We start from the raw sequence: 27,029 nt of genomic DNA on the forward strand, positions 1-27,029 counted from the left end.
ACATACATACTACTCGGGTCATAAACACAGATAACATTAAATAACATGTTATAAACACGTCATGTTTTTAGTTCAACAAAAAAACATATTACCCTCAAAGATCGGATAAACAATATAATAACGATAGGCAAATGAAATTGCCAAGAATGATTTGTTAAAATTGTCATACATATAATGATTATTCGTTTTTAAGAAGAATAAAGCATCCAAACAAATGTTGTAAGAGTCACAAAACATCCCGAGACAGATTTTAATAGCTCAAACTGTCTCCGGAACTATGTCTGGCTATTGTTTTGCCATGCCATAGGGATAAAATTCTAACAAGAAGAACACCTATTTATTAAAGAAATAAAAGGTACTTGCATGCTAAATTGTTATCCTAACTGATTCTCCAACAGCAGTTTCCATTCTTTGGTACCAGTCGCTGATGTTAGTGTTCTCGACCATATCTTTGCCAGCACTCAGGTACCGTATCGGCCTCAAAACACCGAAAACAGCAAGGTCAGCTAAGTTAGGCTTACAGCCACCTGGTCAAAAGTAATTTAATTACAAGCATGAAACCAAGAAAGTTAAAGGAACTTAAAGAGATGGTGGTACCAAGAAAATCTCTGCCCTCGAGAGCTGCTGTCCATGTTTGTGCAGCTTCGTACAATGAAGCGCGTTCATCAGTAATGTTATATTTCTTCTTCAGCTTCTTGGACACCATGTACATGATTGCAGCTCCGGCGTATTTCACAGTGAATCTCTCTGTAAAACTAAAGTTCCCTGGAGCCAAACCGTTTCATATGTGAGATTAAGTTCCACTATTAAAATTGACAGAACGATGGAATGCAAATGTCTGGCTACAAGTTATTAGGCATTTGCAAGTTTATGTGAAAAATTCTAAAAATTACCACTGAAGAAACCAGGCAAGAGTATTGCACTAAACATCATCTCTTTAGTACCAAATAACATTGCCTTACCATGCTTAGCTATGTAGTCAAAAGATTCCAGTGCCTCTGAAGTAGTTCTGTATATATTTGGCGACAACATATGGACAAGGTGATCGTCAACCCACCTACAAGAAGAAAAATACTAATAAATAAACTATGGCAGAATTATAGACTACTAGAGCTCAAGATGAACAACTACCAACAAATGATTTATTTCCTCCACTTAACATGCTAGTCTAAGTACAATGTCTTCTCTATAATTGAGTTTATTTTTCAGCATATAATTGCTAATGATCCCATAATCAAGATAACAATTTATGAGATTCGAATTTGATAACATAGGAGGACGAGTTGGAATTTGGTAATTTACTGTCTTGTTGTTTACTTATGCTAGACCACCTAAACCATTATTATGCTCACACTCCATTCTTTTCTTTTTTTTTCTTGGTGTTTTTCTTGTAAGACTGCGTATAATAGATCCAAAATCATCATACCGATCCCTGGAACCCCTCATTGTAAGTACCCCGATAAGTTTGATGTGATCAATCGGGTTAAGTTAGGTTCTGTGGTGTTTTGATCCTTGTATCTAAGTGTGCAGGAACTTAGGAACACAAGAAGTCGAGTCGAAGACGAAGCGGACGAGAAGGATGGCACAGGAATCGAGTCGACGGGCTTGGTGCATCCAATGGACGAGAAGTTGTGGAAAAGTACACCGGTGGAGCGAGAAGGACACGCGTGGCATTTTCGAGAGACGAGAAGCCGGAGCAGAAAACTACTCGAGAAGAAGGCCGAAGTTGGATTCTGGTGAGCTCAATTCTAGCAAACCAAAGAATCACCCAAGCAATCAGAGAAAAAGCTAGTGACCGGAGAAGACACCGGACGGTCAGCGCATAGCTAACTGATTTGGGCGCCTGGACTAGTTGGTCCGAGAGCCCGGACCGTCCGAGTGCCCGGACTAGATGGTCAAGGTGCCCAGACCACCAAGGCGCCTAACAGGCGCCTCGTCACAGTGTTGTTGTTGTGGATCACCTTCGGGTCCGCATCAGCAACAGTCCAGGAGCCCAGACATGGTCCAAGTGCCCGGACATGGAAAAATTCGATCTCGAATTTGTTGCATGGAGATCAAGTTTGCCTCGTTGGGCGCCCGGAGAGGTCCAAGCGCCCGAAGATGCCACGTCAGCAAACGGCTAGTTTCGGCCAGTGGACTATAAATAGGGCCCTAGTCTTCTTCATTCAGAACAACACTTTCTGTATTCGAGTTTTCTATTTCTGTTCTATGCTTTCAACGTTCTGTACGAGGCTTCTCCGCCTCCGACTTGTGTCGAAGGAGTCTACTAGTTGAGCTTCACTTTCCTTGGATTAGCAACCTCCCCGATTGCAAATCAAGTAAATCTTTTTTGTCTCGTACTTATTTCTTATGCATTTTAGTTTCATTTATTAAAGTGTTTTTATAAACTTAAGTCGAAAGCTTTGAGAAGGGTATGTTTTTCATTTCCGACAATTCTCTTACTGGCCGCACCAGGACCAACAATTGGTATCAACGCCCAACTACCTTAGAAGGACTAGTTGTCAACTGAAGCAACAAGATGACCAGAGCTAGCGTCTACCCACCAACGTTCGAGGAGGAGTTCGTGTTCTGAAAAAGAATAATAGAGGTATTTTTCTGAACTGACTTTGATATAATGCTTTCTATGAAATTTGATTTTGAAGTCCCTAAAACCAAAGATGGAAAAGAACTTAGAGGAGCATCTTTGGACTAAGAAGCAGCACGACAAATTTATGGCAAATGGTAGGACCGAGTTCCACCTTATGAGCGTTCTACTTGCTCAGGAACTCGACAAAATCTGCAACTACCACTGTGCAAAATAACTTTGGGAAAAGTTCTTGACGCTCTACGAACAAAAAAAGGGAGAAGAATCTGATTCTGCTATTGGATACCGATTCATCTTCAGAAGAGCCCGGGACCAAAGAGATTACTGGAACAACACTAATTGCCAAGTATCTACCCGAAGACGACGAAAGCACCTAAGAAATGAGCATCGATGAAGGGAGGAGACACTACAGAAGAAAGCAGTAATGAAGGAGGAGCGTCTACCAACGAATATGATACGGTAAGTTAGGTAAGCTTCCTCCAGAGCAATTATATAAAATTGTGCAAATGCTAAGTAGATCCTTATATAAAAAGAGAGCAAAGTATGAAAACTCAAAGAAAGAATATGGATACCTAACAGAAGAATTTGAGAAATTAATAGATGAAAATATAAAATTGATAGATAAAATAGAAAAGCTAGAAAAAGATAATTCATCCTCAAATTTTTTACATGCCCTAGAAAGAAATTTTAAATATCATTAGGCTTAGTTAGTATTTTAGAAACCATAAGGGTCAAATCACAAAAGTAAATAGAAAATTAATTTCTAGAAAATATTTAGTTAATCCAGTAGGAAATCATTTATTTTAAATAACAAAATCATGCTTAGATCAATAAATTAATTTCATATGCATGCTAGTAAATTAATTTGCTTGATTTATTCTTTTTCGTAAAATCAATTATTTTGTCAACTTTCTAGTCATATTTTTGCTCAAAATTTTATCTGTGAAAAATAGAAACATTATCTATTAATAGAAAAAATTTGAAATTTTTTTACCACCATATTATTTTTTATGAATTTTTCAACAAAAATTATATTTTCAAAATTAAAATTATTTCTCACATTTATTTTTTGAAAAATTATTTTTTTATGATAAAATATTATGTCGTCTGTCAAAAGAATTTTTTTTCAAAATTTTCTGAACATTAATTAATTTTCTACGAATTTTTTGTCAAAATATTAATATTTAACATTAAAAATTCTCAAAAATTCAATATTCGAAAATTTAATTTCTCAATAGATATCTCTCTGTTTTATATACTTAGAAAGAGTTACAAGATTTTTCGAGCTTAACAAAAACAATTTATTATTACTTATACGAATCATGATCATTCGTGAAAATTTTATCACTATTCTGTATTATTGTATTTAACATTGACAAAAAAAATTCCAAATTTTTCAAATAATAAAATATATTTTAAAATTGTTTTTTTAAATGGTTTTTAATTCGTAAAAATTTAGATTTTCGAAAAATAATTTCCAGAATTTTTCAAAGTGTTAGTCACTGTCAGTGTTGTTAGAGGTGCGAGGCGCACCGAGACGCAAAAAGCTCCTAGAGCCCGAGACGCGAGGCGCGCCCGAGGCGCGCGCCTCTTGAACATGAGGTTGATGATTACCAGACTATTGCCACACTCTTATACTATGTCAAATATGATAACTATTAATATTCCACACACATCAATATCAAATATAACAAGCAAAACAACACCATGATAAAATTAATAAAAGTTTCAAACTTTCAAGTTTCAACTTTCTAATTTAAACTAACAAAGTCCATCAAAACAAGTGTAATACGTAAAATTAATCATCAAGCTCAAGATCATCCTCATTGTATTCTTCTTCTTCGTTATCTTCATCTTCTTCAAATTCAATTTCTTCTTCTTCTTCATCTCTAAATCTTAGAGATGAGTGTCTCATAGAGGAAGATGCATTTCCCTTCTCGACTTGTTTAGGCCTAGCATTTGAACTAGAGGTCATGGTTTCAATATTTTTTCCTCTAGTACAATATTCAGGCTCTTCAGCTCCACTAGCTCTAGCAACGACATCTCATGTCAAGTCATCACCTTCAAAAACCAACTCATCTTCTTCATTATCACTTTCTCCATCCATTCTACCCATCAACCATTCATTACTATCATCAATATCTGTCAAAGAGATGGGGTCAATCTTATCACGTGCATCATACCGAAGCTTTAAGGCACGATTGTATTTCACAAATACCAAATCATTTAAGTGCTGTTGAGCTAGCCTATTTCTTTTTTTGCTGTGAATCTACAAAATGTCAAAAATCACAATAAGTATAATAAAATATCAAAGAATATTTTCTACTTATAAAAGTAGCATACTAATAGTATCAAACATTTATATTTATTACATACCTGCTCAAATACACTCCAATTGCGCTCACAACCAGAAGCACTACAAGTGAGGCTAAGCACTTTAATAGCAAACTTTTGCAATTCTGGGGTATTTGCTCCATAGCATTCCCACCATTCTGCTTGAGATAATGCTCTTCTATGTCTAATTGCTACATTCCTCCCAAATAGCCCTTCTGCCTTTCGATATATAGAGAGCTGGGTAGTGATTTTATCTTGCTCGGCGGCGCTTGAAACCAATCTCTCCATAGTTTCAAACAAACCATTCACCACTTCTCCACAGATATTTGAATCTGTGTATGAATAAAAATATTCTGGATTCAAATAATGTCCTGCAGCATGCAGAGGCCGATGAAGTTGACATTCCCATCTCGCATCAATGATCTCAAACACTTCTTTGTATTTCTCTTCTTTCTCCTTGAAAGCCTTCATAATTGTTTCTTTTGCCCTATCCATAGCCTCATAAATATAGCCCATTGTAGGTTTTCTTTCGCCATCAACCAGTCTCAGAACACGGACTAAAGGGCCATATATTTTTAAAATATCACAATACTGCTCCAAAATCTAAGTGTCATGATAATTTTAGCTACCTTCTTCCCCGCCGCTTCTTTTGCCCATTTACTTTCTGTCCAATCTTTTGAAATGAACATTTTTCTTAAATTTTGCTTCTGTAGGTGCATCCTTTCAAGAGTAAGAAAAGTTGTAGCAAATCTTGTGACACCTGCCCGACAAAGCTCTTTTTGTCTTGTGAATTGCCTCAACATATTTACCATGCCGGGGCGAACATAAATGTAAGCATTCACACTCATTGCCTTCTTCAATGTTGCTTTAAAATCAGGCAATTTCCCTATATCTTCTAAGATCAAGTCAACGCAGTGAGCAGCACAAGGAGTCCAATACAAGTGTGGCCTTTTTGCTTCTAATAATTTTCCTACAAACGAAGTTAGAAAAGTAAATAAATTTAACATATATAAGAAAAAGCATATTGATAAGAAAGAATTAAATAAATTCTTACCAGCAAGCACATTGTTACTTGCACTATCTGTAACAACTTGAACAACATTGACTTCTCCTACGCGCTCCACAAATCAATCAAGCGACTGAAATATTTTCTCTCCAGTCCTTGCATAATCAGAAGCATCAACCAATTCGATGAAAACTGAACCTTTAGGAGAATTCACTAAAAAATTAATCAATGTTCTCTGCCTTTTGTCTGTCCACCCATCTGCCATCAAACTACAACCATACTTGGCTCATTCTGTTTCACACGACTTAATGTAATCATTTGTCACACTATCAACCGCCTTTTTTAGAAAAGGAACCCGCACCTCATGATAACTAGGTCCTTTTAGACCTATACCATATTGGCCAACCAAGTCCAACATTCTTTTGAAGCTTGAATAATTAACGGCATTAAATGGAATTGCCGCATCATACATCCACTCAGTTATGGTCATACAAGCTTTTTCCCTCAATTCTTTCTTGTATGCCTCATTTATCGTAGATGGTCTTTCTTTACCCTTTCTACTTTCAACAATTTTTTGTACATTAGGAGCAAAATACGTATCCATTGGACCTATTTGTCTGGGCCTTTTTTGCATATTCACTGATCTAGAACTTGTACTTGTACTTATAGGCGGCACACCTTTAGCTCCAATATTATCCATATCAATATCATCACCAAGAGGGTCTACATCCTCAAAGTCCAATGTCGCAAGTTGAGAAAGATTACTTTTCTCTGCCTTTTTCTCCATGAAATTTTTAATTTCTTCACGTACATGAGGTGGACATTTTTTGCAAGTCGTAGTATTTCGAAACCCCCCAACAAGATGTTGTTTTGCACGATAAATACCCCCTTTTGTAACTTTTTGACAAAAGTTACAAATTAAATCATTTTTATTATCCGGATTAACTCTTTGAAAATAATTCCATTCCGGATCTTTTGATATATATGTTGGAGTATCACTACTACCTTCCATGATAATTGAACAAGAAAATAATCTGAAAAATTAAAAATAAAATAAAATTAATATGGTACCAGCAATAGAAAAGTACTGTACACTGTACAGTACCAGCAATAGTAAAAAAACAAAAAGCAAAACAAGACAAACAAAAATAAAAAAACAGTAAAAAAATGAAATATCGGACAGCAGACAGTAGCACCAATACGAACAACATCACAGCAACAAAATTAAAAAACCGGACAGCAGTAGGAACTAGAAAGTAAAAATGCAACCTGCAAAAATTAAAAAACAGCAGCACCAATATGAACAGCAGCACAGCAACAAAATTTAAAAACCGGACAGCAGTAAGCAAACACACAACCTGCAAAAATTAAAAAACAGAAAACCAAAATAAAACAAAACCGGACAGTAGCACAGCAGAACATGAACTGGACAGAATCACAACAAAGCAGAACACGAACTGGACAGCAGCTCAGCAAAGCAGAACACGAAACTGGACAGCAGCAACACAGCAAAGCAGAACACGAACTGTACAGCAGCAACACAAAGAAAAGAAGAGAAAGAACTGCAGAAGAAAAAAAGATATAGAAACGAAGAAGAAAAAGAAACGAAGAGAAGAAGCGAAGAGAAGAAGAGAAGAAGAAGATGATGATAGACGAAAAAGAAGAAGAGACGAAGAAGACGAAGTGAAGAACAGAAAAAACAGGAAAAAAAGAAGGAAAACATACTTGGATTTCTTCCTCAGCGATGGCGCGACAGCGATGGACTTGGGTTTCTTCCTCAGCGATGGCGCAACGGCGACGGATGAAAAAGGGTTCAGGTTTCTTCCTCCCTTCCTGCGTTCTCTTCCACCTTCCTGCGTTTTCTTCTCCTATTTCCCGTGCCCTAATTCCAAATAACGTTGATTTGGAATGTTTTTTTTTGGGTTTAAAATCCATATCTGTTCACGATCGATCACGGTGCCTCGATCGCGCCTTGATTGCGCCTTCGTTGACGTGCAAAGGCGCACGAGGCGCGCCTAAGCGCGCGCCTGGCGAGCAGCGCCCGCCTCGCGTGGGAAGAGGCGTTCTTCCCAGCGCCTTGTGCGCCTAGCGCCTCGGGCGCGCCTCAGGCACGCCTTTAACAACCCAGGTCACTGTTTATGTATCCCTTAGAATTTTTTCCAAATTTATTTTTGATATTTACTCCTATTTTTAGTGTGATCTAAGGGGAAGAAATTAGAGGGGTAAAGTTCGAACTTATTTGCAAAATGTTAGTTGAACTTAAATTGCTTTATTCATGTCAATCTATTTCTGTTAAATAAATTTTTATGTCTATTTCACCCTAAATTTAACTGGGATTGATGCACATCAAAAAGAGGAGATTGTAAGTACCCCGGATAAGTTTTGATATGATCAACCGGATTAAGTTAGGTGGTATTTTGATCCTTGTGTCTAAGTATGCAGGAACTTAGGAATACAAGAAGTCGAGCGGAAGACACAGCGGACGAAAAGGATGACACGGGAATCGAGTTGATAGGCTCGGTGCATCCGAGGGACGAGAAGCTGCAAAAGAGTACACTGGTGGAGCGAGAAGGACACGCGCGGCGCTTTCGAGGGACAAGAAGCCGCAACGGAAGACAGTTCGAGGAGAAGGCCGGAGTTAGGTTCGAGTGAGCTAAATTTTGAAAGACCGGAGGATCACCCAAGCGATCGGAGAAGAAGCCAGTGACCAAAGAAGGCGTCCGACGGTCAGCGCATGGCTAACCGATTCGAGCACCCAGACCATCCGAGTGCCCGGACTAGATGGTTTAGGCGCCCGAACCTCCAAGGCGCCTGACAGGTGCCTCATCGCAGTGTCGTTGTTGTGGATCACCTTCGGGTACACGTTAGCAACGATCTGGGCGCCCAAACATGGAAAAATTTGATCTCAAAACCATTGCGAAGCCATTACGTAGAGATAAAGTTTGCCGCACTGGGCGCCGAAGAGGGTCTAAGTGCCCGAAGAGGGTCTAGGCGCCCGGAGATGCCACGTCAGCAAACGGCTAGTTTCGACTAATGGGCTATAAATAGAGCTTTGGTCTTCTTCATTCAGAACAACACTTTCTGTATTCAAGTTTTCTGTTTCTGTTTTGTTCTATCAACATTCTGTACAAGGTTTCTCTGCCTTCGACTTGTGTCGAAGGAGTCGACTAGTTGAGCTTCACTTTCCTTGGATTAGCAACCTCCCTGGTTGTAAATCAAGTAATCCTTTTTGTCTCGTACTTATTTCTTATGCATTTTAGTTTCATTTTAAAGTGTTTTTATTAATTTAAGTCGAAATCTTTGAGAATGATACGTTTTTCATTTCAGGCAATTCACCCCCTCTTATCGGCCGCACTCGGACCAACACTCATTGGTGGGAGTTTCGTGCACCGAACTGTCCTTTTTTTTTTGGCATTGCTTGCCACCTTGGCATATATGATAGACTATAGCAAGAGACTTTTGAAGATTAATCAAGGAATCAACAAACTTGAAGATAAAGACAAGTTTTGTTGAAATATTTGCCTAATGACACATATTAAAGCAAGATTAGTTTGCAAAAGCAATTTATGGCAATGGCACGTACCGTCTAGGACCTTGCTGTAACAATTTACTAAGACTTCGATGATAAATCTTGTGATGTTTGACATTTTATAAAATAATAAGACAATATATAAAGGACCAGAGATATATACTAAGAAATACAGGTGAATGTTCTTCGAGATGACATATTCTAAGTGTTTCAACGTAAAGGCATGAGGCAAGACAAGGCAAAATTTGACACAATGTATGAAGGCAACAGTCAGTTAGCCAATGAATAACACAGAAGATAATGTAAACATAGTCACTAATAGAAAATTATCTAATTAAAATATGTTCCTAGAATAGTTTGTCATTCCAATCCCCTGATTCTACCAGTTGGCCCCCCAATGAAAAGCGATGTAGATTGAGTTCTCCGTAAAATGCATAGTGTGTAAACTTGTAAATGAATGATAACTTTTCTTATTTTGACAACATTTTCTATTTGCATTTACTTAATAATAAATCAAACCAAGTATTTCTTCATGTTTTGTCCACTCCTTTACCTATATTGTAATATACCAAAAATATAAATAAGGATTAAAATAATTAAAAATTTAACATAATTAAATTTATTTAGGAAAAATAAATTTATATTAGTGAGAAATTAAGATGGAATAGGTTTATATGAATTTATAGAAATTTCTAAAAAAATTTGGATTTTAAATGAATATTTTTATATTTTATGGTGATAAATGGGTAAGAGATAAAGCCAGTTTAAAATACTCAATTAAAGTAGGAGTTAATTGAGCATAAAACCTAAGATTTTTTAATCAAACCCTAAGTTCCACCCCTCTCTCCTCCCTACGCACGCAGTGTTTCCGCCACAAGGACGACAACGTCGCCCAGCAACTCTCCGCCCCCAATGTCGACGTCGAATGTAGCCGACCGCCACCCAATCAAAGCCAACCAACCGCCAGCGCAGCTCTGCCCACACTCACGCATCGTTTCCGTGGCCAAAACAAGCGCTACTCCATCAACGTGTGCAAGCCCACACCGACGCTGCTCCCTTTGCTCGCTTACAACCTATCGCTCCTCTATGTCGCTTCCTCCGGATGAGCTCACATTCGTCGTGCACACCGCCGTAGCAACTCACTGTCACATTGTCGCGACACTGCGTTGCTGCTGCATGCACATCGTCTGTTGCGACGTTGTGTGCCCTTCCCAGCTGCTCAGGCCGTTGCCTACTCTATCCACAACGAAGCAACCTTCCGTGGATGTTGGCATGTCTGTGCATCATCGCCGCGCTGCCCAACCTTCCGGCTGCCGCTGTCTTTTTCTTTCCTTCCCAAGCGCAAGCGACATACGCGTGCCGCGCATTTGCTCTAATCACCCCCTCTCTGTTTCCTTAACACCGACGTTCCCATCATCAGACAATTCCCACAACCATCGTTGGATAAGGTAAGATAATTAGAGTTGATTAATGAACAGTAAGTTATTTGATTTAATTCATAGATTAATCAAATTGTTAAGTAGAGTTTATTTGATTAATTAAATGATATGTGATTAATTAAAGGTAATCAAAAATAATTAGGTGATTAATTAGTAATTATTAATAAGTGTAATGAAGTAAGATTAATTAGTGTAATGAGTTATCTAAGCTAGTTTAATTAACTTGATAGTCAACTAGATTGTTAATAGAATTACTTTAGTATTTAGATTGGCTCAGTTTCATATGCATGTAGGATTTGAGCTCAATGTGACTTTCAGACTTGAAAATGGATAAGGCAGCCATGGATAGTTCCTGCTTTGACCTCTATAGTGTCTCTAATCTTAGTACATGATTATTTATTGTTATATGTTGATTAGGTAGCAACTACTTGCTTACCTTATATCCACTCTATATTGTTCTTGTGATTGATCTTTGTTGCTTGTCCTTATTTGTTTGTCAGTATTGATATCTATGCAGTCTTCTTGGTTTTCATGTTGGAATTGGTTATATATATAGAATATACCAAACCATAGTGTACTTGTAAACTTTCGCTTGTGCATTTATACCGTAGTATATAGTTATATGCTTAGGCTCATGCCTATATGCAATAGATGTTATACTGTAGCAAAGTAGTAGAATATTCTACTATGTTATCTTGTCGGACTGTCATATAGGACTACTTGATTGTGACATGTTTTCATGTATTTATGATAATGTCATCGAGTTAGTTGAGATGTTACAATTAGATGGCTAGTACTCTCTTGATGAAATTGGTAGACTAGTATTCTCTTGATGAGATTGCAACTACTCACTCGGCCACTCGGTGTCATGGAGAGGGTCCACCCACTCGGCTACTCAGAGTAGTGGTACCTAGGAACTTGATGGAGGATTTGATACCCAACTCGAATGGAGGAGGGTATGGAAGGATTTTTTAGACCCAATTAAATAATTGGGCAATCGGGTATGGGGATTTTTGGGTATAAAGGCAGATCTGATAAAATTCGACTAGATATATATAAGTTAAAATCCCAATTAAAGCTCTCGGTTTCTCCCCTCGTTTTCTCAAAACCCATTATTATGTGATTTCTCTTCTCCCTCTCAAACCATTGTCGACGCCTCCTTTTCCATTTTCAAAACTATAACTAAGGGGATTTTTGGATGAAAAGATGGTGAAATTCTAATTTCGAGGCAACTTTGAAATCCCAATTTCAAGGTATTTGTCATTATTTACTTTTTAATGATTTTGACTTGGGGTTTTAAGACTTTTTAATATTATTCGAAGACAAGAGTCCAAAAATAAGAAACGGTTAATGTTATTTCTAAACTTTATTTTCATTTATCTGAAGTTTGAACTAAAAAGTCATTGTTGTTTTCTCTACGTTATTCAATCTTATTTTAGATTGTCTTTTCTTTTTTAACCTACATTACACATCATTTTCAGGTCTATAAAATGGATCCAATAAATGTTACAACAGAAAATGAAATTCCAACGAATGTTACAATAGAAAATGAAATTCCAACAAATCATGAGGTACCACATGTTCCACAAAATATGGCATTTGTTACTAATGCCTCTCCTAGTGCAACAAGAAAGAGAAAGACGACATCTGCAGTTTAGAATCATTTTGAAAGAAAGAAAATTGAAGGAATAGACAAGGCAATTGCAACTATTGTAAGAAACCACTCTCTGGAAACAGTAAATATGGGACAACACACTTGCGTGATCATTTTAAAATTTGTCCAAGACGAATTGTTAGTGAGATAAGGCAGAAAATATTAATTAAAGAGCAACACAAGGGTGATTTTGCTATTAAAGGCTTTCAATGTGACCCAGAAACATCAAGGTGTATTCTTGCTAAAATTATAATTTTACATGAGTATCCATTGACAATAGTGGAGCATCATGAATTTTGTAAACTTTTAGCAAGTCTTCAACTTTTGTTTAAGGTTCTATGTCGCAATTCCATCAAGAGTGATATACTGAAAAATGTATGACTATGAACAAGCAAAAATATTGACCTTGTTGGAATCTAATAAAGGAGAATTGCTTTAATCACTGACATGTGGACTGCATCTAATCAGAGGAAGGGATTTTTAGCTTTGACAACCCATTTCATAGACAATAATTGGACTTTGGCAAGTCGCATTTTGAGGTATATTTTCTGTTTGTCACTCAAATATGTAATATTTTTCACATTTTTTTATGTTTTCAATTAAACATATATTTACATATATATTATTGTATTTTCATTATGTAGGTTTGCTTATGATCACTCTCCACATACTTAAGAAGCCCTTGCTAATGTGATAGTCAAGTCTATGATTGATTGGAATATTGATAGGAGCATATCCACCATTACTATTGATAATTGCTCCACTAATGATTCTCTTAAAAATTATGTGATGCATAAGCTTGATCATTCTACACTTATACTAGGAGGGTCTTTATTTCATATGCATTATGTTGCTCATATTTTGAATTTAGTTGTCCAAGATGATTTGGATGTCATTGCACCTAGTGTTGAGAAAATTCGTGAAAGTGTCACATATTGGAGAGCATCTCCTAAAAGAGAGCAAAAGTTTGATGATGTGGCACATATTATAGTACGCAATTTGAATGCTAAAAAATTGGTGCCTGGTTGTAAACCTGTTTGAACTCAACATATTTGATACTCATAACTGTATATCATTTAAAAATGTGTTTGCTCGTTTGAGATTTCATGATTCATCATATAAATGTTTTCCAGCAAATGATGAGTGGTTGTTAGCCGAAGGGGCATCTCAAATGTTGAAAGTCTTTTATTCTATGACTAAAATATTTTTTGAAAGAAAGTATCGCAGAACAAATATCTTTTTTTCTAAGGTTTGTGAAATTAATGTTTCGTTGCTAAAGTCAATCACATCCCCTAATAAGGATATTTCTTCTATGATTGAACAGATGCTTTCCAAATTTGAGAAATATTGGTCTGATATTCATGGAGTTATGGGAATAGCTACTATTTTAGATCCAAAATATAAGACAAAGTTGGTGGAATATTGTTTCAAAAGAACACATGGAGAGATTTACTTTAGAGAACCTGTTAGAAAGATTCAAAAAATGTGTTATGATTTGCTTCAAGAGTACACAGATAATAATGGTCATGCTAGTGTAGAAAAAAGATCAATGGAGACTAGATTGAATACAAGTTCTGATGATTTTTTGGATAGTTTTGATAAAGAAGTAGCACTTGAGTATGACAATAACACCTATATAAAGACAGAACTAGATCATTATTTGGAAGACAAAGTGCTACCGAGAAATGTCGATTTTGACATATTGGAGTGGTGGAAGACTAATGGAATCAAGTATCCCACTTCGATGAGGATGGCACAAGATTTACTTGTTATTCCAATATCGACTGTGGCTTCAGAATCTGCATTTAGTACAAGTGGTAGATTGGTGAGTCCTCGTAGAAGCAGGCTTCATCCGAAACCCGTAGAAGTATTGATATGCACTCAAAGTTGGTTATGAAATGAGAAACAAGGTAATATAAATTGTAAATTAGTTTTTATTGTTTTTGAACGAAAATATTCTTTTTTTATAATCTACAATAATGATTTGTCTTCTTCATTGAATTTTGTAGCTACAACTTCACAAGAAACAGAAGCATATTACTCTTCAATTGAATATGATGAGGATACTATTGATATTGATGGATACTAATGGATTACTTTTTTAATACATTAATTTTGTTAAATTTGATACTGAACTATTGGGTCAATTATTTATATTTTTCTTCATCATTTTGAATTTTTGCAGGACACTACAATGTCAAGTGATGAAGAAATTTACAATTAGTTTAGAGTTGAAACTGGTCTAGTTTGCTTTTTGGAAGATGATGTTTAAATATAACAAAATTAGAAGTAGCCTATAGATGTTTAATATGTTTTTGTTGAATTATATTTTTTTGAATATGATGTTAATTCTAATATGTTTTTATTGAATGATAGTAGTTGGCAGTATGATGAATGATAATCTTATGTTATTATGTGTGATTACTGTTGATAAACATATATGTAGTCAATCTTAAATAATTAAGATTCGTGATTTCTTGTTGTGGTAGTATTCTTTTATTTTGCATCAGAGAGAAGTAAATAAATAAGATTGTTTTATGTTGGCTCATTTTTTTGTATGGGACTATCCATCAGGTTTTTAACTTTTCATCTTTTCTTGTTCTTGTGTCCACTTGACTTGTGAATGCAAACTGTGCTTGATTCTCTCTTTGCATAGTGAAAAATGTAGATAACGTACTGCTTGATTCTCTCTTTTATGTGAATCCAATGGTGCTTGTGTTCATTTGACTTGTGAATGGCAACGAGGATTGTACTATTGCTGCTCTTACATATTGATAATGTAGATTTTTTTTGTTATTTTTACCCATTAGTCTGAATTAAGAGTGAGTTTCTTTGTAACCATCCCTTAACTTCATATCTCTGTGATAGTTTGAGAAGGATAGTTCGAGTATTTGAGACGGTTGTTTTAATCTCCTTTTTGAATAAATTCATATGTTCAGAATAATTGCATCTAATTATTCATTCTTGTTCTATTCTCAAACTAGTGGAAGTAACTAGTCGACTGAACTAAGTTATTTTTATTTGACTCCATTTAATTTTTAGTTCTTTTATTTGTACCTTCAATATGATATATTTCTAAGGCGTTATTTTTTGAATGTTTTTTAAATCCATAAATTGAATGTGTTATGATGGTTTGATGATAAATATCGAATAAAATTATTTGTATACAGGATATTCGATCCTTTGATGGGTATGGATATGAGGATGAATATCCGATCCCGATGGGTATAGGAATGAAAGTTGAAAATCCGATGGGGATAGGGATGGGAATGGGGATTGATATAATAAATGGGGAGGGGAACGGAGGATATATAATCTGACTCAAACCCGACTCATTGTCATCCCTAGTGGTAGCTGAAGTTGTGTGCCGACAATGACCTTGGTATATGCTTATGAGATATTGCATATTCATGTGATATGTTTATCATATATATTTGTGATATGCTTGCTACATTGTTATTATATGATTGCTATACCCTGGACTGCCCACGAGACCATTCGTGGTAGAACGTTTCTCCTGCAGTCCATAGCTAGATAGTTTGATGTCTTGGTCATTTGTACTTCTTGTGGTGGAGCGATTGCTCCCATGTAGGATTATTTATTTCTGTTATGTGCATTTGTACATGTCTATTATGTGCAGTGTCCATGTTAATCATTACTTATCATTGCTCATTGTATTATACACAGCTGAGCAGGTAAGTAGAGGATTATATTATTGTTATGTTTTTGTTAGCAGATGATTATAGTGTTGCCCTTACTTTTGTAGTAAGTAGTATTGCCCAAATTGTATCCCTTTAATCTCCTTATATTAGTATCATACACTATCTTCCTGAGTATTTTGTATTTACTTGTTAAGTATTAAAAAAAAAGAAAATACCTCCTCCTTTTTCTTCCTCTTTTCTTCTCTTCCCCACCGAAGCTTGCAACCCCTTTTCTTCTTCTCTGCTCTTCTCCAACGGCAACAAGCAACAAGCAACAAGCTTCCCCTTCCTTGCTGTCCTGCTTCTCGGTGGCACCATCAGAGCTCGTTTGAGTTTGCCGGAACTTGCCGAACCACTAGCTAAGAGGGGAAAGCGAAGCCCCTAATTGCTGCCCTGTTTTCTAACCAAGCACAGCAGCCATCAAAGCTAGCTGTGGCCTTCGCCGAAGCTTGCCGAGACAACCGGTGAAAAGGAAAAAGGTTTCCTCTCCCCTTACTATTCCAACAGCCGTCCTCTCTGTTTTCAGCCTTCCCCAACTAACATTGTTGCCTTTCTTCTCCTCCAACAACCAAGAGCAGCAACCCTAGTTGCTCTCTCCTTTTTCCCCCACCAACAGCAGCATTTTGCTGCCTTTTGTTTCTCCAACAGCAGCCCTAGCTGCTGTCCTTTTCTTGGCAACACCGCTGGAGTTCGCCAGAGCTCGCCGGAGCTAGCTAAGACGGCCAGCGACGAAGGGAAAACAACCTTAGTTACTGTCCTCTTTTTCCAGCAACCACAGTAACCCATAGAAGGTATATTTTATGCTTCGTGTTAATTGATGTGTAGTTAGGAGGGTTATCTAGATTGAACAAAGGTTTTATTTAGGATGTGAAGTGGTACGAGCTAGCAAGATCAAAATAATTTACTGATTTCGAATCATAGACAATATTTAGATTTTAGGTCATTATTCTTATTAGATAGTGTTTTTATTATTTGAGTTATGTTTGATATTATGTTTGTAGACCCGAGCTCGAGTGGAGCACGGTGACCTGCCGACACTTGAAGATTTTGCTATATATAAAATGGGTACATCTCTTTTGACTCATATAATTATCCTTGTGCATGAATAAAGAAATGATAAAATTATATATATTTGTATAATTATTTTCAAAAGGGAATTAAAATGATATTACAAGTAGTGAAATGGGTTAAAATAATAAAATCGTGGAGGGTAAATAATTGATATTATTTCTTATTCACATATGAGTTCATATTGGGATTAATATGGGAAGGGTTGTTTTAAAAATTAAATAAATATTCTGAATTACTCTTCTGTTGATACCTGTCTTTTTGACTTGCTTGACCTTCTATACTCCATGCTTTTGATATTCTATCTGTTGATACTTGTAGCTTTTTATATGTGAACCCTAGGATGATAAATTAAAAGACTTGATACAAAAATGTTAACTTGATTGACTATTTGATATGAAAAGAGAATAATTATGATAAATGGATAAAATGGAATCCTTAAAGTGAAATAAGAAAGATGGTAAATGAAGAATATTAAAAAGTGAAGACCATGAGCCTAGCTTTATACCAGATTGGAGTACTGGACCACCCACATATTATTGTGGTAGTGCAGCGACCCGCGGTCAAGAGTACCTGACCGTACACCCGAGGCGTGGTGGCGTGATGTAGCCCTCGGTCAGTGTTTATTATGTCTTCCATCGGTGAGGGCTGATATCCCGTACGTCAGATAACGTATGCGACAGCCTTATACTCTGAGGAGGCTTTTAGTCAATTCATGTGATATTACACTCTAATGATATTGGCTCCAGTGATTCACTTTTTAGTTGATTTATCAGATTTAGACTATTGATAACATGTTGATATTACCATGATAACTTGTATACCGATTGATTAAATAATAAGATTGGAGAATTGATTTTAATTGATGATGATAAGGTGAAGATCCTAAACTCTAATATAAAAATATTACCTGATTATAGATAACAATAACCGAAGATGATTATACATATATATGTATAAATGGAGAACATTAAGAATAACCTAAAGTTGTAACGAAAGATTGTGATTTACTCTACTTCTTTAACTTCTTAAACAAGATTAAATTCATGCACATTTTTCTTGAGTATCCACTTAGTCATTTGACTAACTTTCTACATTCCTTGGCCTCCAGTTTTGCAGACACAGGGATTCTTTTGATATTATAGTTAGTCTTGGCTTTACATAGAGTTGCTTAGAGATCTCGACGTATCGATTCCTGGTTTGTTTTACTTTTGTTTCATTGTATTTACATTTTGTAATTCTATTTCAGATATCGTCTATTTGTATAGTTTTATGATCTACAAAAACTATGATATATATAAATTGATAAATTTCCTAATTATTCTGTTTAAATGGTTCTTAGGATTTCTCATAATATATTGTCACCGAGTGGGGTACCGGGAACTATACCCCGGGGAGTGACATTACTACCCTTTACTTTTCTTTGACCTCCAAGTTAGCAGATAGAAGAAGTGTTTTATCGCTCAAAGATCCTGGTTGTCAGTCCCACTCGAGTTTAGATTTCTATTTGAGTTGTTTTATTTTTCTGTTCCACTGCTGTTTATTGTTTTCTTTCTCTCATTGAATCAATGAGGTTTTGTTATAATAGTATAATTGTTATCTTGCATAGATTAGTATATTCACATATCCATGCATACATACATTATCATATGCTTGTAGTAACTTAGTAATTCTTTTATATTGTATTGGTATTTGTGTTGGTTTTAATTGGTTTGGTACTAATTATTTCTTGTATTGTCACTAGAGGGTACTATCCGATTTTGCGGACAAATATACCCTTGGGGCGTGACATATATTCTATCCTTGCAAAAATTAATTTTGTTTGAACCCAAAAAAATGAGCTTGGTATTGTTGATTAACTGAAGAGAAAAAGAAATATGCAAGTGTGTATGTATAATGTGGTAACATAATCTCTAATCTGACCACATATTCAAGTATGACTACATAATGACATGACATACAGCTTACACAAGGCTATGAAATATTGCATGGGCCCAAGTATCAGATAGACAAACTTCTCAAAAAAAAAAAATTCTTTTTCTAAACATGAGAAACCATGAAAATTAAAAATGAGAATAAAATGAACTTATTGAAAAATTTAAGAAAGAAACTACACCTAAGCCATTTGGCCTCTTCCTCATCAAGAACAGAGTGCTCGGAATGCAACCTGTTATCTAGGTTTTTCACAATGTCTGCATAAAACAAAATGTAATATTGATAAACCACGTAAACATTTTTTTTTGCATTCTAACCGACTGTTAAATCTAAAATAACAAAATCAAGCTCATATTTATTAAATTTAATAAGAAGATCATAACCTGATGAATTAACTAGTTGTTCTCCATCCACAACCAGAATAGGGACCTTCTTATAATCAGACCACTTTATCTCCTTCTTACTTATAGGATTCACCTCCACAACTTTGTATGGTATGTCATGGTAATCAAGAAATGCTGTAGGTAGAAACAGAATGATGTTAAAAGTTCATACACAATGCCACCATATTTAATTGAAGGTATAGATCAGCAATTGAAGGAACATGAAGAGTGTTTGCTTAACTGAATCAAAAACAGGAAAGCAGGTCAGTAAAATTCCATTTTTCAATGACAAAACTAGGTTTGTCCTCCTAGAAGCAAAAGAAGAAAAAGAAAAAGTTAAGGAAGAAAAAGGAATCAGTCATAGACGCCCAAAAACTCTCTTTGATAAGGCAATACGAACTCAAAAATAGTGAAAAGAAGAAAGGGGTAAATGACCAAATCAGAGAAGTCTTCTCCTAACAAACTTGCTTCTAGCTGTTCCTGAAGCCTGATTTATGACTATGTATGAACATTCATAGAAGAAAAAAAAAATATCCTGTGTCCAAGTTCTAAACAACCAACCATTCTTGAGACTAGGCCAATTAAAAGCAAAGGATCAATGGTCGTTGATTATCATAGCATAGAAAAGTATGTAAATTTGAACAATGTAATGAATGAAAATGAACATCTAATTAACCAAAATTTGGGGGGGAATTGCTTTATTATATCAGGGGTTTCAACAATGGAAAATAAAAATTCAGTGACAAATCAGATAAAAAGCTAAAAGGAATAAAACCTTATAACTTAAACAAAAGATGGTTACATGTCAACAATTAAGATAATTATCAATCTTTAAAAAAAACATAGCATGAAATAAATCTCATTTAAATGGTGGTTGAAAACTCAGATGTAGGTGGGGATGACAATATTAGCCAGTGAATATTTTCCTGATATTTATTTAAGGTGAGATCTAATGAGCACGGAGATAAGAGAGAAGATAAGGAATTAAAGGTAGAAACTGTATAAGTCCCATCCTTTGTATTTGTATGGTTACAAGTTACAACTATCCAGAACCTCAATAGGTCGGTGATTATTTAAGTGTGCTATCTGTTATGCACGTACTTATTCATATTATATAGAGTCCTTGAGATCAAATGATTTTCCAAAATGAATATTATTTCAGCAAACTGATGTCACAGTGTTTCTACGTGCATCAGAGCATAATTTACTTAGATTTATCTGATACCTGTTCATTCTAGAGAACACCAAGTGACATGTTCATTCTAGACACCAGTTTTGATCATTATTACTATTACGAATTCAAAAGACAAATGTCAATGTGACACAAAACTCTGATCATTTTCTCAATCTCGTTGCAAAACAAATAAAACAAGTTCTCACAATCTCAGTTGATTTGGAGTTTCCACTAAAAAACTGCGTTTCTAGCTAAAAACGGACAGTACTCGTTGAAATATATGCGCAATACTGGTATAAGTGAAGCGCTCCCTGTGCTATCTCATTGATACTGCATTCAAAACGAATACTGCGTCAAGCAAACAACTAACTTTCCGTCAAATCTACAGAAAACGGAAACAGAAGTGGCATATAGCAATCGAGAATTGTTAGCAATAGACGAATTGCCCTAGGTTATCAATCGATAAGCGCCAGCGCAAATAAAAAAAGGAAAAGGAATTACCTTTGACCTTGTTGCAGAAGGGGCATGCCTCATACTGATAGAGAACAACATCTTTGGGGATCCGCTCGGGGGAGGGCGGCTCCTTGGCCTCCGCCGCGGTGACTAAGGTGATCGAGAAGGACAACGCCCCCACGAAGCAGACAGGGAACCTCCTCGAAGAAACAGGAGGAGGGAAAAGCCACCGTCTCGACTGGGGTGCGACGAAGACATCAGAGGCGGTGGCACAAAGGGCGGAGGTAGGCACGGTCCTCTGGGAGGCAAGTGCGGAGGATAGCGGAGCACGAGCGGCGTTGGAACGGAGAAGAGACTGAGAGACAAGGCGGTGGGCGGCCCTTGTCGTGGCTTGCATCTCGATTGATCGCTGCAATCCTCCGATTCCAATGCCCCAGATCTCGCTTTTGTTGTGCCAAATGTGTAGGCTAGAAGAAGCGGTATGACTTATGAGAAAGGGTTTTTGTTATGGTGTTCCGCGGGAACCAGTTCATCCTTGTTTATATCATACACGTATTTGTAGTTTAACGTGTTCAGCGGCTGGCTTTGGAACACATCCACCGTCCACCGAAAAGGCACCGGGAGAATTATTCACAAATAAATGCACACGTTCAATTTTGGATAATATATTGTTTAAATTGATTCTTTTGTTCGGCGCAAATTAGTGAATGAATTTTTTTATTAGATGATTGACTAAAAAACAAGCTGAGTTGATACGTACTTTCTTATTTATTCTAATGGTGGATGAAAACTTAGATCGGCACTCCAAAACTAATCGCCTGTTAGAATTTCTTTTGTTTCGCATCCACCCAGTTTTAAGTGGCTACGATCGGACTCCTTCCTCGCATTGCAGAAACTCCAATGATGAAACATTGCAACTAAAACCAAAAGAGTAACAAAAACAGAAATTGTGAATGAAAGGATAAAATTGATCTATGACAAACAGCCGTAGAAAAAAAAGAAACAAAAAAAAAAGGCATGGGCAAAGTAAGACTTCATCAGTTACTTTCACAATCAGAATCCACCAGTTTTTTGAATGGCATTGCCGACGCTTTGCAAGCATCTCAAATAAAACAACAAAAATTATAGACTCCATGGTGCAAATATATGCATGTGGGTAGTACATACAGTAAAAAAGAATGCCCAAGCTATAGCCGTAGTTACATTAGAACCAAGCACGTGATGTAACAAACTGTACATGAAGTAAAATGAATTTGGAATTCAAGTATTATTATGATTGTGATTCATGAATAACCCAATCAAGGTTGATGTTTGAGAAAACCTCATAATCAGTTGGACCATCTACAAAGCTATCGACTGTCTGAATTCCTTCCAATAAAGCTGGCCGGCATGCATCACTTTTTGTTGGGAGCACTTTGTAGACGAACAACAACCCTAGTGTAAAGGTGGCTTGCAGCTTTGTAAAGTCACCCTGGACGGAGAAGAAAAATACCATCGAGAGAAGGAACAACACCACACAGAAATGCATAATGCATGAGACCCTGTCAATTAGCTTTCCGTCATTACCAGCAGGAAAGCCTCGAGCTCTGTATACAAATAAGAAGTTGTATTTGTCCACCATGTACCGGTAGCCAAAGTAGATTGCACCTACAGGAACCACAAGTGGAGCGAACAAGGAATAGATCATGGTGAGTGTGAAAATTGTGAGATTAAATGCATAATATTGCGCAAAGTCGAATGCCTGCTTTGGCGTGTGGAAACTCCTGCTTATCGGGTACACAGAAAGATCGTGTACCTCAAGACCATTCAAATCCAAACTACCTTCCCTCTCGGAAATGAGAGGCATCCGCAAATTATTGCCTACACCATTCTGTTCTACTGTGCTCTCCACAGTTTGCTCTGGAACTAATTGAACCATGTCATTCTTCTTAAACTTCTTCAAAATATTCTTCATCCAAGGCACTGGAGCTAGCAAATCAAAGGAAATCCCCAGGAAGGTACTTGTGATGAGAAATGCAAGGGTGGCTAGGCATGATCTCGTGAGGAAAGAAGCACTCATATACTGTTCAATTTGCTTGCAATCTTCCCCATCCAAGTAACACCTACCCATTCGAAGGATTGCATTCTCGAGTGTGGATTCCACCATAGCACGCAAGAGAATGAGATTCACCAAAAAGAAGCAAACCATCTTTAGCATAGCGGATCTCTGCTCCCCAGAGACAGTAAGGTGGCATTCAAATTTGGAAAGATAGGAAAGAGCAGATGGAATAACTATATACAAGCTTACGAAGACTAGGACATTTGGTAAGAACTGAAGAATTAAAGCTCCAAACCAGCTCGATCCCTCAAGCCAATTTAACCATGAATTAGCATGATCAACAGCCCCTGCATTGATTATCCTTGCAGCGCTGCTCATTGCATTGATGATTGCTAGCGGCGAACTGAAAAAGAGAAGCATTAGGAGTAGACAAGCATTGACAGCAATCTTCCTCAATCGCAATGAGAGCTTGTTCAAGCCCAAATGATTCCAATAGATGTCAACAGCAGGAGGAGCCCTCTCAACTCTCCACCGGCTCCGCCCCAGCTGGAGCTCCATCACAGGGACGAACTGGCCAATGGATCTTCTCTTCCGCTCCGATCTCAAGTCTCTCACTGCCTTATTGGCAGTGTACGCGTCCTTAAAGACCACAAATGCAATACCAGCACCAGGAGCCCTTCCTTCCTTGTATTCTGAAAGCTTGTTCTGCAGAACCAACTTCAAACTTTGCAGCTTTCTGAATCTCTCTTCCTGCGTGAAGCCTAATTTCACAGAGGTCATTGCCCAGATTTCTTTCGCCTTCCTCAGCCATGCATGCTCATAGATCTGGCTGCTTTCGTGGCCATCATCGTCGTCGTTCAATAGTGATCGGGAGTGCATGTGAGTTTCCAGCCATGAGATTTCATACTGAAGGTTGGTCCATTTCAAGGTGAGGTACTCCAGGGTGCATAGATCAAAGGGCACAACCACGCGATACACCTTACCGGGATATCGGTGCTGGAGGAACTCTTCGAGTGGGGCCTTGTTGGAAGCTAGGGATTTGGGAACACCCTGCACCATCATAGTAAAGATTGCAATAGAGCCCGAATTGGATTCGCTGGGGTTGCCGTTGCCATCACGGAATCTTGTAACACTCAGGTCATCCTCCATCCGCGAGATGCCAAGGTGGGAAACGAAAACGATAAGGGCGGCGAGGAGGAAGTGCAACCATAGGATCGGAGAGCCGGAGTGGATGTGGGAAATGGTAGTCCGGGCGAAGGGGTCGGCGAGAGGGACGGGGCCAGAGAGGTTGAGGGGAAAAGCGGAGAGGAGAGTTATGAGGGAGACGGCGAGGAGGACGAAGAAGCTGGCGCGCTCGACGATGAGGAACTGGGCAGCGTCGGCGCCGCAGTGGAGGGCGATTTGGGCGGGGGTGGCGTGGTAGACGGCGAGCAGCCTGGCACCGAGCGCGGAGGGGCCAGGGAAGCGGCGGTGGTCGTAGCGGAGCTTAACGAGTAGGAATAGGAGGACGCAGGAGGCGGCTCCGGCGGCGGAGATGTTGAGGAGGTACTGGATGTTGCCGTACCATGCGGAGAATGGGAAGTCGGGGTCCGGTGACGGCGATTGAGCGGCCATGGTGAGAGAAATCAAGAAGAGGCTCATCGGCCGTCGTCCTTCTCCGTCTGAAGCAACGACGGGGACGAGAAGGAAGAGTCGGAGGCCCCAACCCTAGTTCTGGAAAGACGAAGGAATGGTTTCCAAAGAGAGAAGAATACACGTTTGCGGTGTCATTCTCTCCCTCTAATTTGATTCGTTTTGTTTTGAATCGAATGTCAGTTTTTTATCTTCCTTCTTTGTTTTTTTTTCATTTCAACCCCTTCATTGTATCACAAAATATTAGTCTCAATTTAAAACATCTTATTAGCTCCTTTTAAAGTTGAATATTTTTTAGAATACTAAGTATTGAATAGATGACATCATGTAAAAAGAATTTAGGGCCAAAGGTTGTTAAATTTATGTATCTTCATATGATGACCAATTTCTTCCTACTACTCAATCCTTTGATAAATTTCTTCTTGCCTATGATAAAATCACCTATAATCAATTGTGATGCACAATTCTATAAAAAAAACATCATCGATTCGTAACTTTTGCAAATTAACTAACTATATTAAAAAATATTAATCCTGTACTATATAACTAAAACTTGAAGTAACTTATCAGAATAACAAACATTTAGATCAAATTGGCGTTCAAGCATTCTATTTAACAATTCAGGGCTGGTACTGCTGTTGCTCGAGCTTCAAACTTACATTTCACTTTCCAAAGGAATTTTTCTTTCTTTCTTTCTTTCTTTCTTTCTTTCGAGAACACAAGAATCTAGAAAAAACAAAAAACTGAACATACCTTTTTTCCAATTTTTTCAAGAAAAAAAAAAGATAATAGTTTCAGCGACATCAAAACCTTCCAATATCCCTTCTGCACAAGGGACAAGAGGCATGCCTTATGAGCCAACTGTCGATGCATGGCAGATGGAACATGTGTTGACATCTTGGCAATCTCCTAGCCAATTCTCCCACTTCCAGTTCCTAAAAATTTAAAAAGTAAGATCAATTTTAAATCTTTTGCTTAATTATATTACAATTGACAGCGGCAGGCTTAAGAAAATTCCTAGCAAATTTTAATACCTGCAGACACACTGAGCAACTAATCTTCTCCCCTGATGCATCGACACTGTCTTTGGCACTAGTTTTACACTTGGGCAACTTCTCAACCTCTTCGAGAGACAAGCCCATTATTGTGCCACCAGACTCAAACAAATCGAGACTATCGAAACTCAGAGCTCTTGTCTGAAATAAATACCACAGTCCGTATTTCAGTTCGTGTTTTTCCGATCGAAAGAAATTAACTTAGTATGAAAAACACATACATGACTCTGGATTGCACTCCGCACTGCTGGTCCAACCTTTTCCGTAACTAGTCTTCCTCTCGCGAGGCTAGAGACTATGTCGAGCTGTAAATCATGCACAAAACTAATCAGAATTAATATGATGTAGGATTTTAATTGTTTTTGTCGCTTTAAGTTTAAGAAGGAATGAATACCAGATAGAGAAAGGTCCAAATGCCTGATTCCCTGGAGTTCCACAAGTCAAGAGAGGATTGGACCACTTCAATGGAGAAGACAGCACCTGAAATGGCTCCAATTCCAGAGCTTCGCACAAGACCACTCTCAGAGCCGGCAAAGCCTGTCAGAGCTCCGGTGATGGCCCCTGCAATTGATCCAACTGCACCAGAACACACTAATTTTGATTAAGAATTCAATACCAAATAGTGATTACAGATCAGGAGGAGAATAAGAGGAGATACCGACCGAGTACGACGACAAAAGTGAGAGTGATACCAATCGCTCTTGCAAACACCTCGGAGGCCACCCTTCTGTAACTAATTAAACTCTCTCTTTCCTCGGAAGAAGAAGAAAGGGAATCCATGTCTTGTTGTTAAGGGATAGGAAGGATGAGATATTGGAACTGGGACAAGGAGAAAATCCAATATATAGAAGGAGCAGATGCTTCAAGCATGAGGAACAAACCAATTTAAGCAATGAATTATTTTTTTCACTTTCTTACTTTCTTTCTTATAGAACAAATTAAAATTGTCTTTTTAGGGAAGAAAACTAGTTGTTGATTTGTTTTAACGAGTGGGTCGCTGTTAGGTGATTTGGGCGAGGAGAGACAGAGAAGGAAAGAAGTATA

The 27,029-nt window shown here is 37.4% G+C and overlaps 3 protein-coding genes, 1 long non-coding RNA gene and 1 pseudogene across 4 annotated transcripts; 1 reads left to right on the plus strand and 4 right to left on the minus strand.

Annotated features, from left to right (window-relative positions):
* Positions 1–64: 64 nt before the first annotated feature.
* Positions 65–21,774, minus strand: LOC122019644 (prostaglandin E synthase 2-like). The gene is made up of 6 exons (XM_042577097.1): positions 21,309–21,774; positions 19,634–19,768; positions 19,432–19,507; positions 963–1,057; positions 598–765; positions 65–527 (listed from the first exon to the last, which is right to left on the minus strand). The coding sequence occupies exons 1-6, from the start codon at positions 21,655–21,657 to the stop codon at positions 367–369; spliced, it is 984 nt and encodes a 327-aa protein (XP_042433031.1). The 5' UTR covers positions 21,658–21,774; the 3' UTR covers positions 65–366.
* On the minus strand, positions 4,853–6,864 carry LOC122019646 (annotated as a pseudogene).
* On the plus strand, positions 7,506–14,916 carry LOC122019647. The gene is made up of 2 exons (XR_006121985.1): positions 7,506–7,741; positions 14,732–14,916. It is a non-coding gene; the product is annotated as an uncharacterized LOC122019647 (long non-coding RNA).
* A 433-nt stretch (positions 21,775–22,207) lies between the features above and the next one.
* On the minus strand, positions 22,208–25,087 carry LOC122021249 (CSC1-like protein At4g35870). Its single transcript, XM_042579342.1, has one exon. It carries the CDS (start codon positions 24,937–24,939, stop codon positions 22,531–22,533), a length of 2,409 nt encoding a protein of 802 aa, XP_042435276.1. The 5' UTR covers positions 24,940–25,087; the 3' UTR covers positions 22,208–22,530.
* A 444-nt stretch (positions 25,088–25,531) lies between these two features.
* LOC122021067 (NEP1-interacting protein 2-like) lies at positions 25,532–26,809 on the minus strand. The gene is made up of 5 exons (XM_042579143.1): positions 26,648–26,809; positions 26,380–26,561; positions 26,207–26,290; positions 25,965–26,126; positions 25,532–25,865 (listed from the first exon to the last, which is right to left on the minus strand). Exons 1-5 carry the CDS (start codon positions 26,763–26,765, stop codon positions 25,734–25,736), a joined length of 678 nt encoding a protein of 225 aa, XP_042435077.1. The 5' UTR covers positions 26,766–26,809; the 3' UTR covers positions 25,532–25,733.
* Between the last annotated feature and the right edge of the window lie 220 nt (positions 26,810–27,029).

Source organism: Zingiber officinale, chromosome 9A, assembly GCF_018446385.1.
Source record: "Zingiber officinale cultivar Zhangliang chromosome 9A, Zo_v1.1, whole genome shotgun sequence".
Taxonomy (NCBI): domain Eukaryota; kingdom Viridiplantae; phylum Streptophyta; class Magnoliopsida; order Zingiberales; family Zingiberaceae; genus Zingiber; species Zingiber officinale.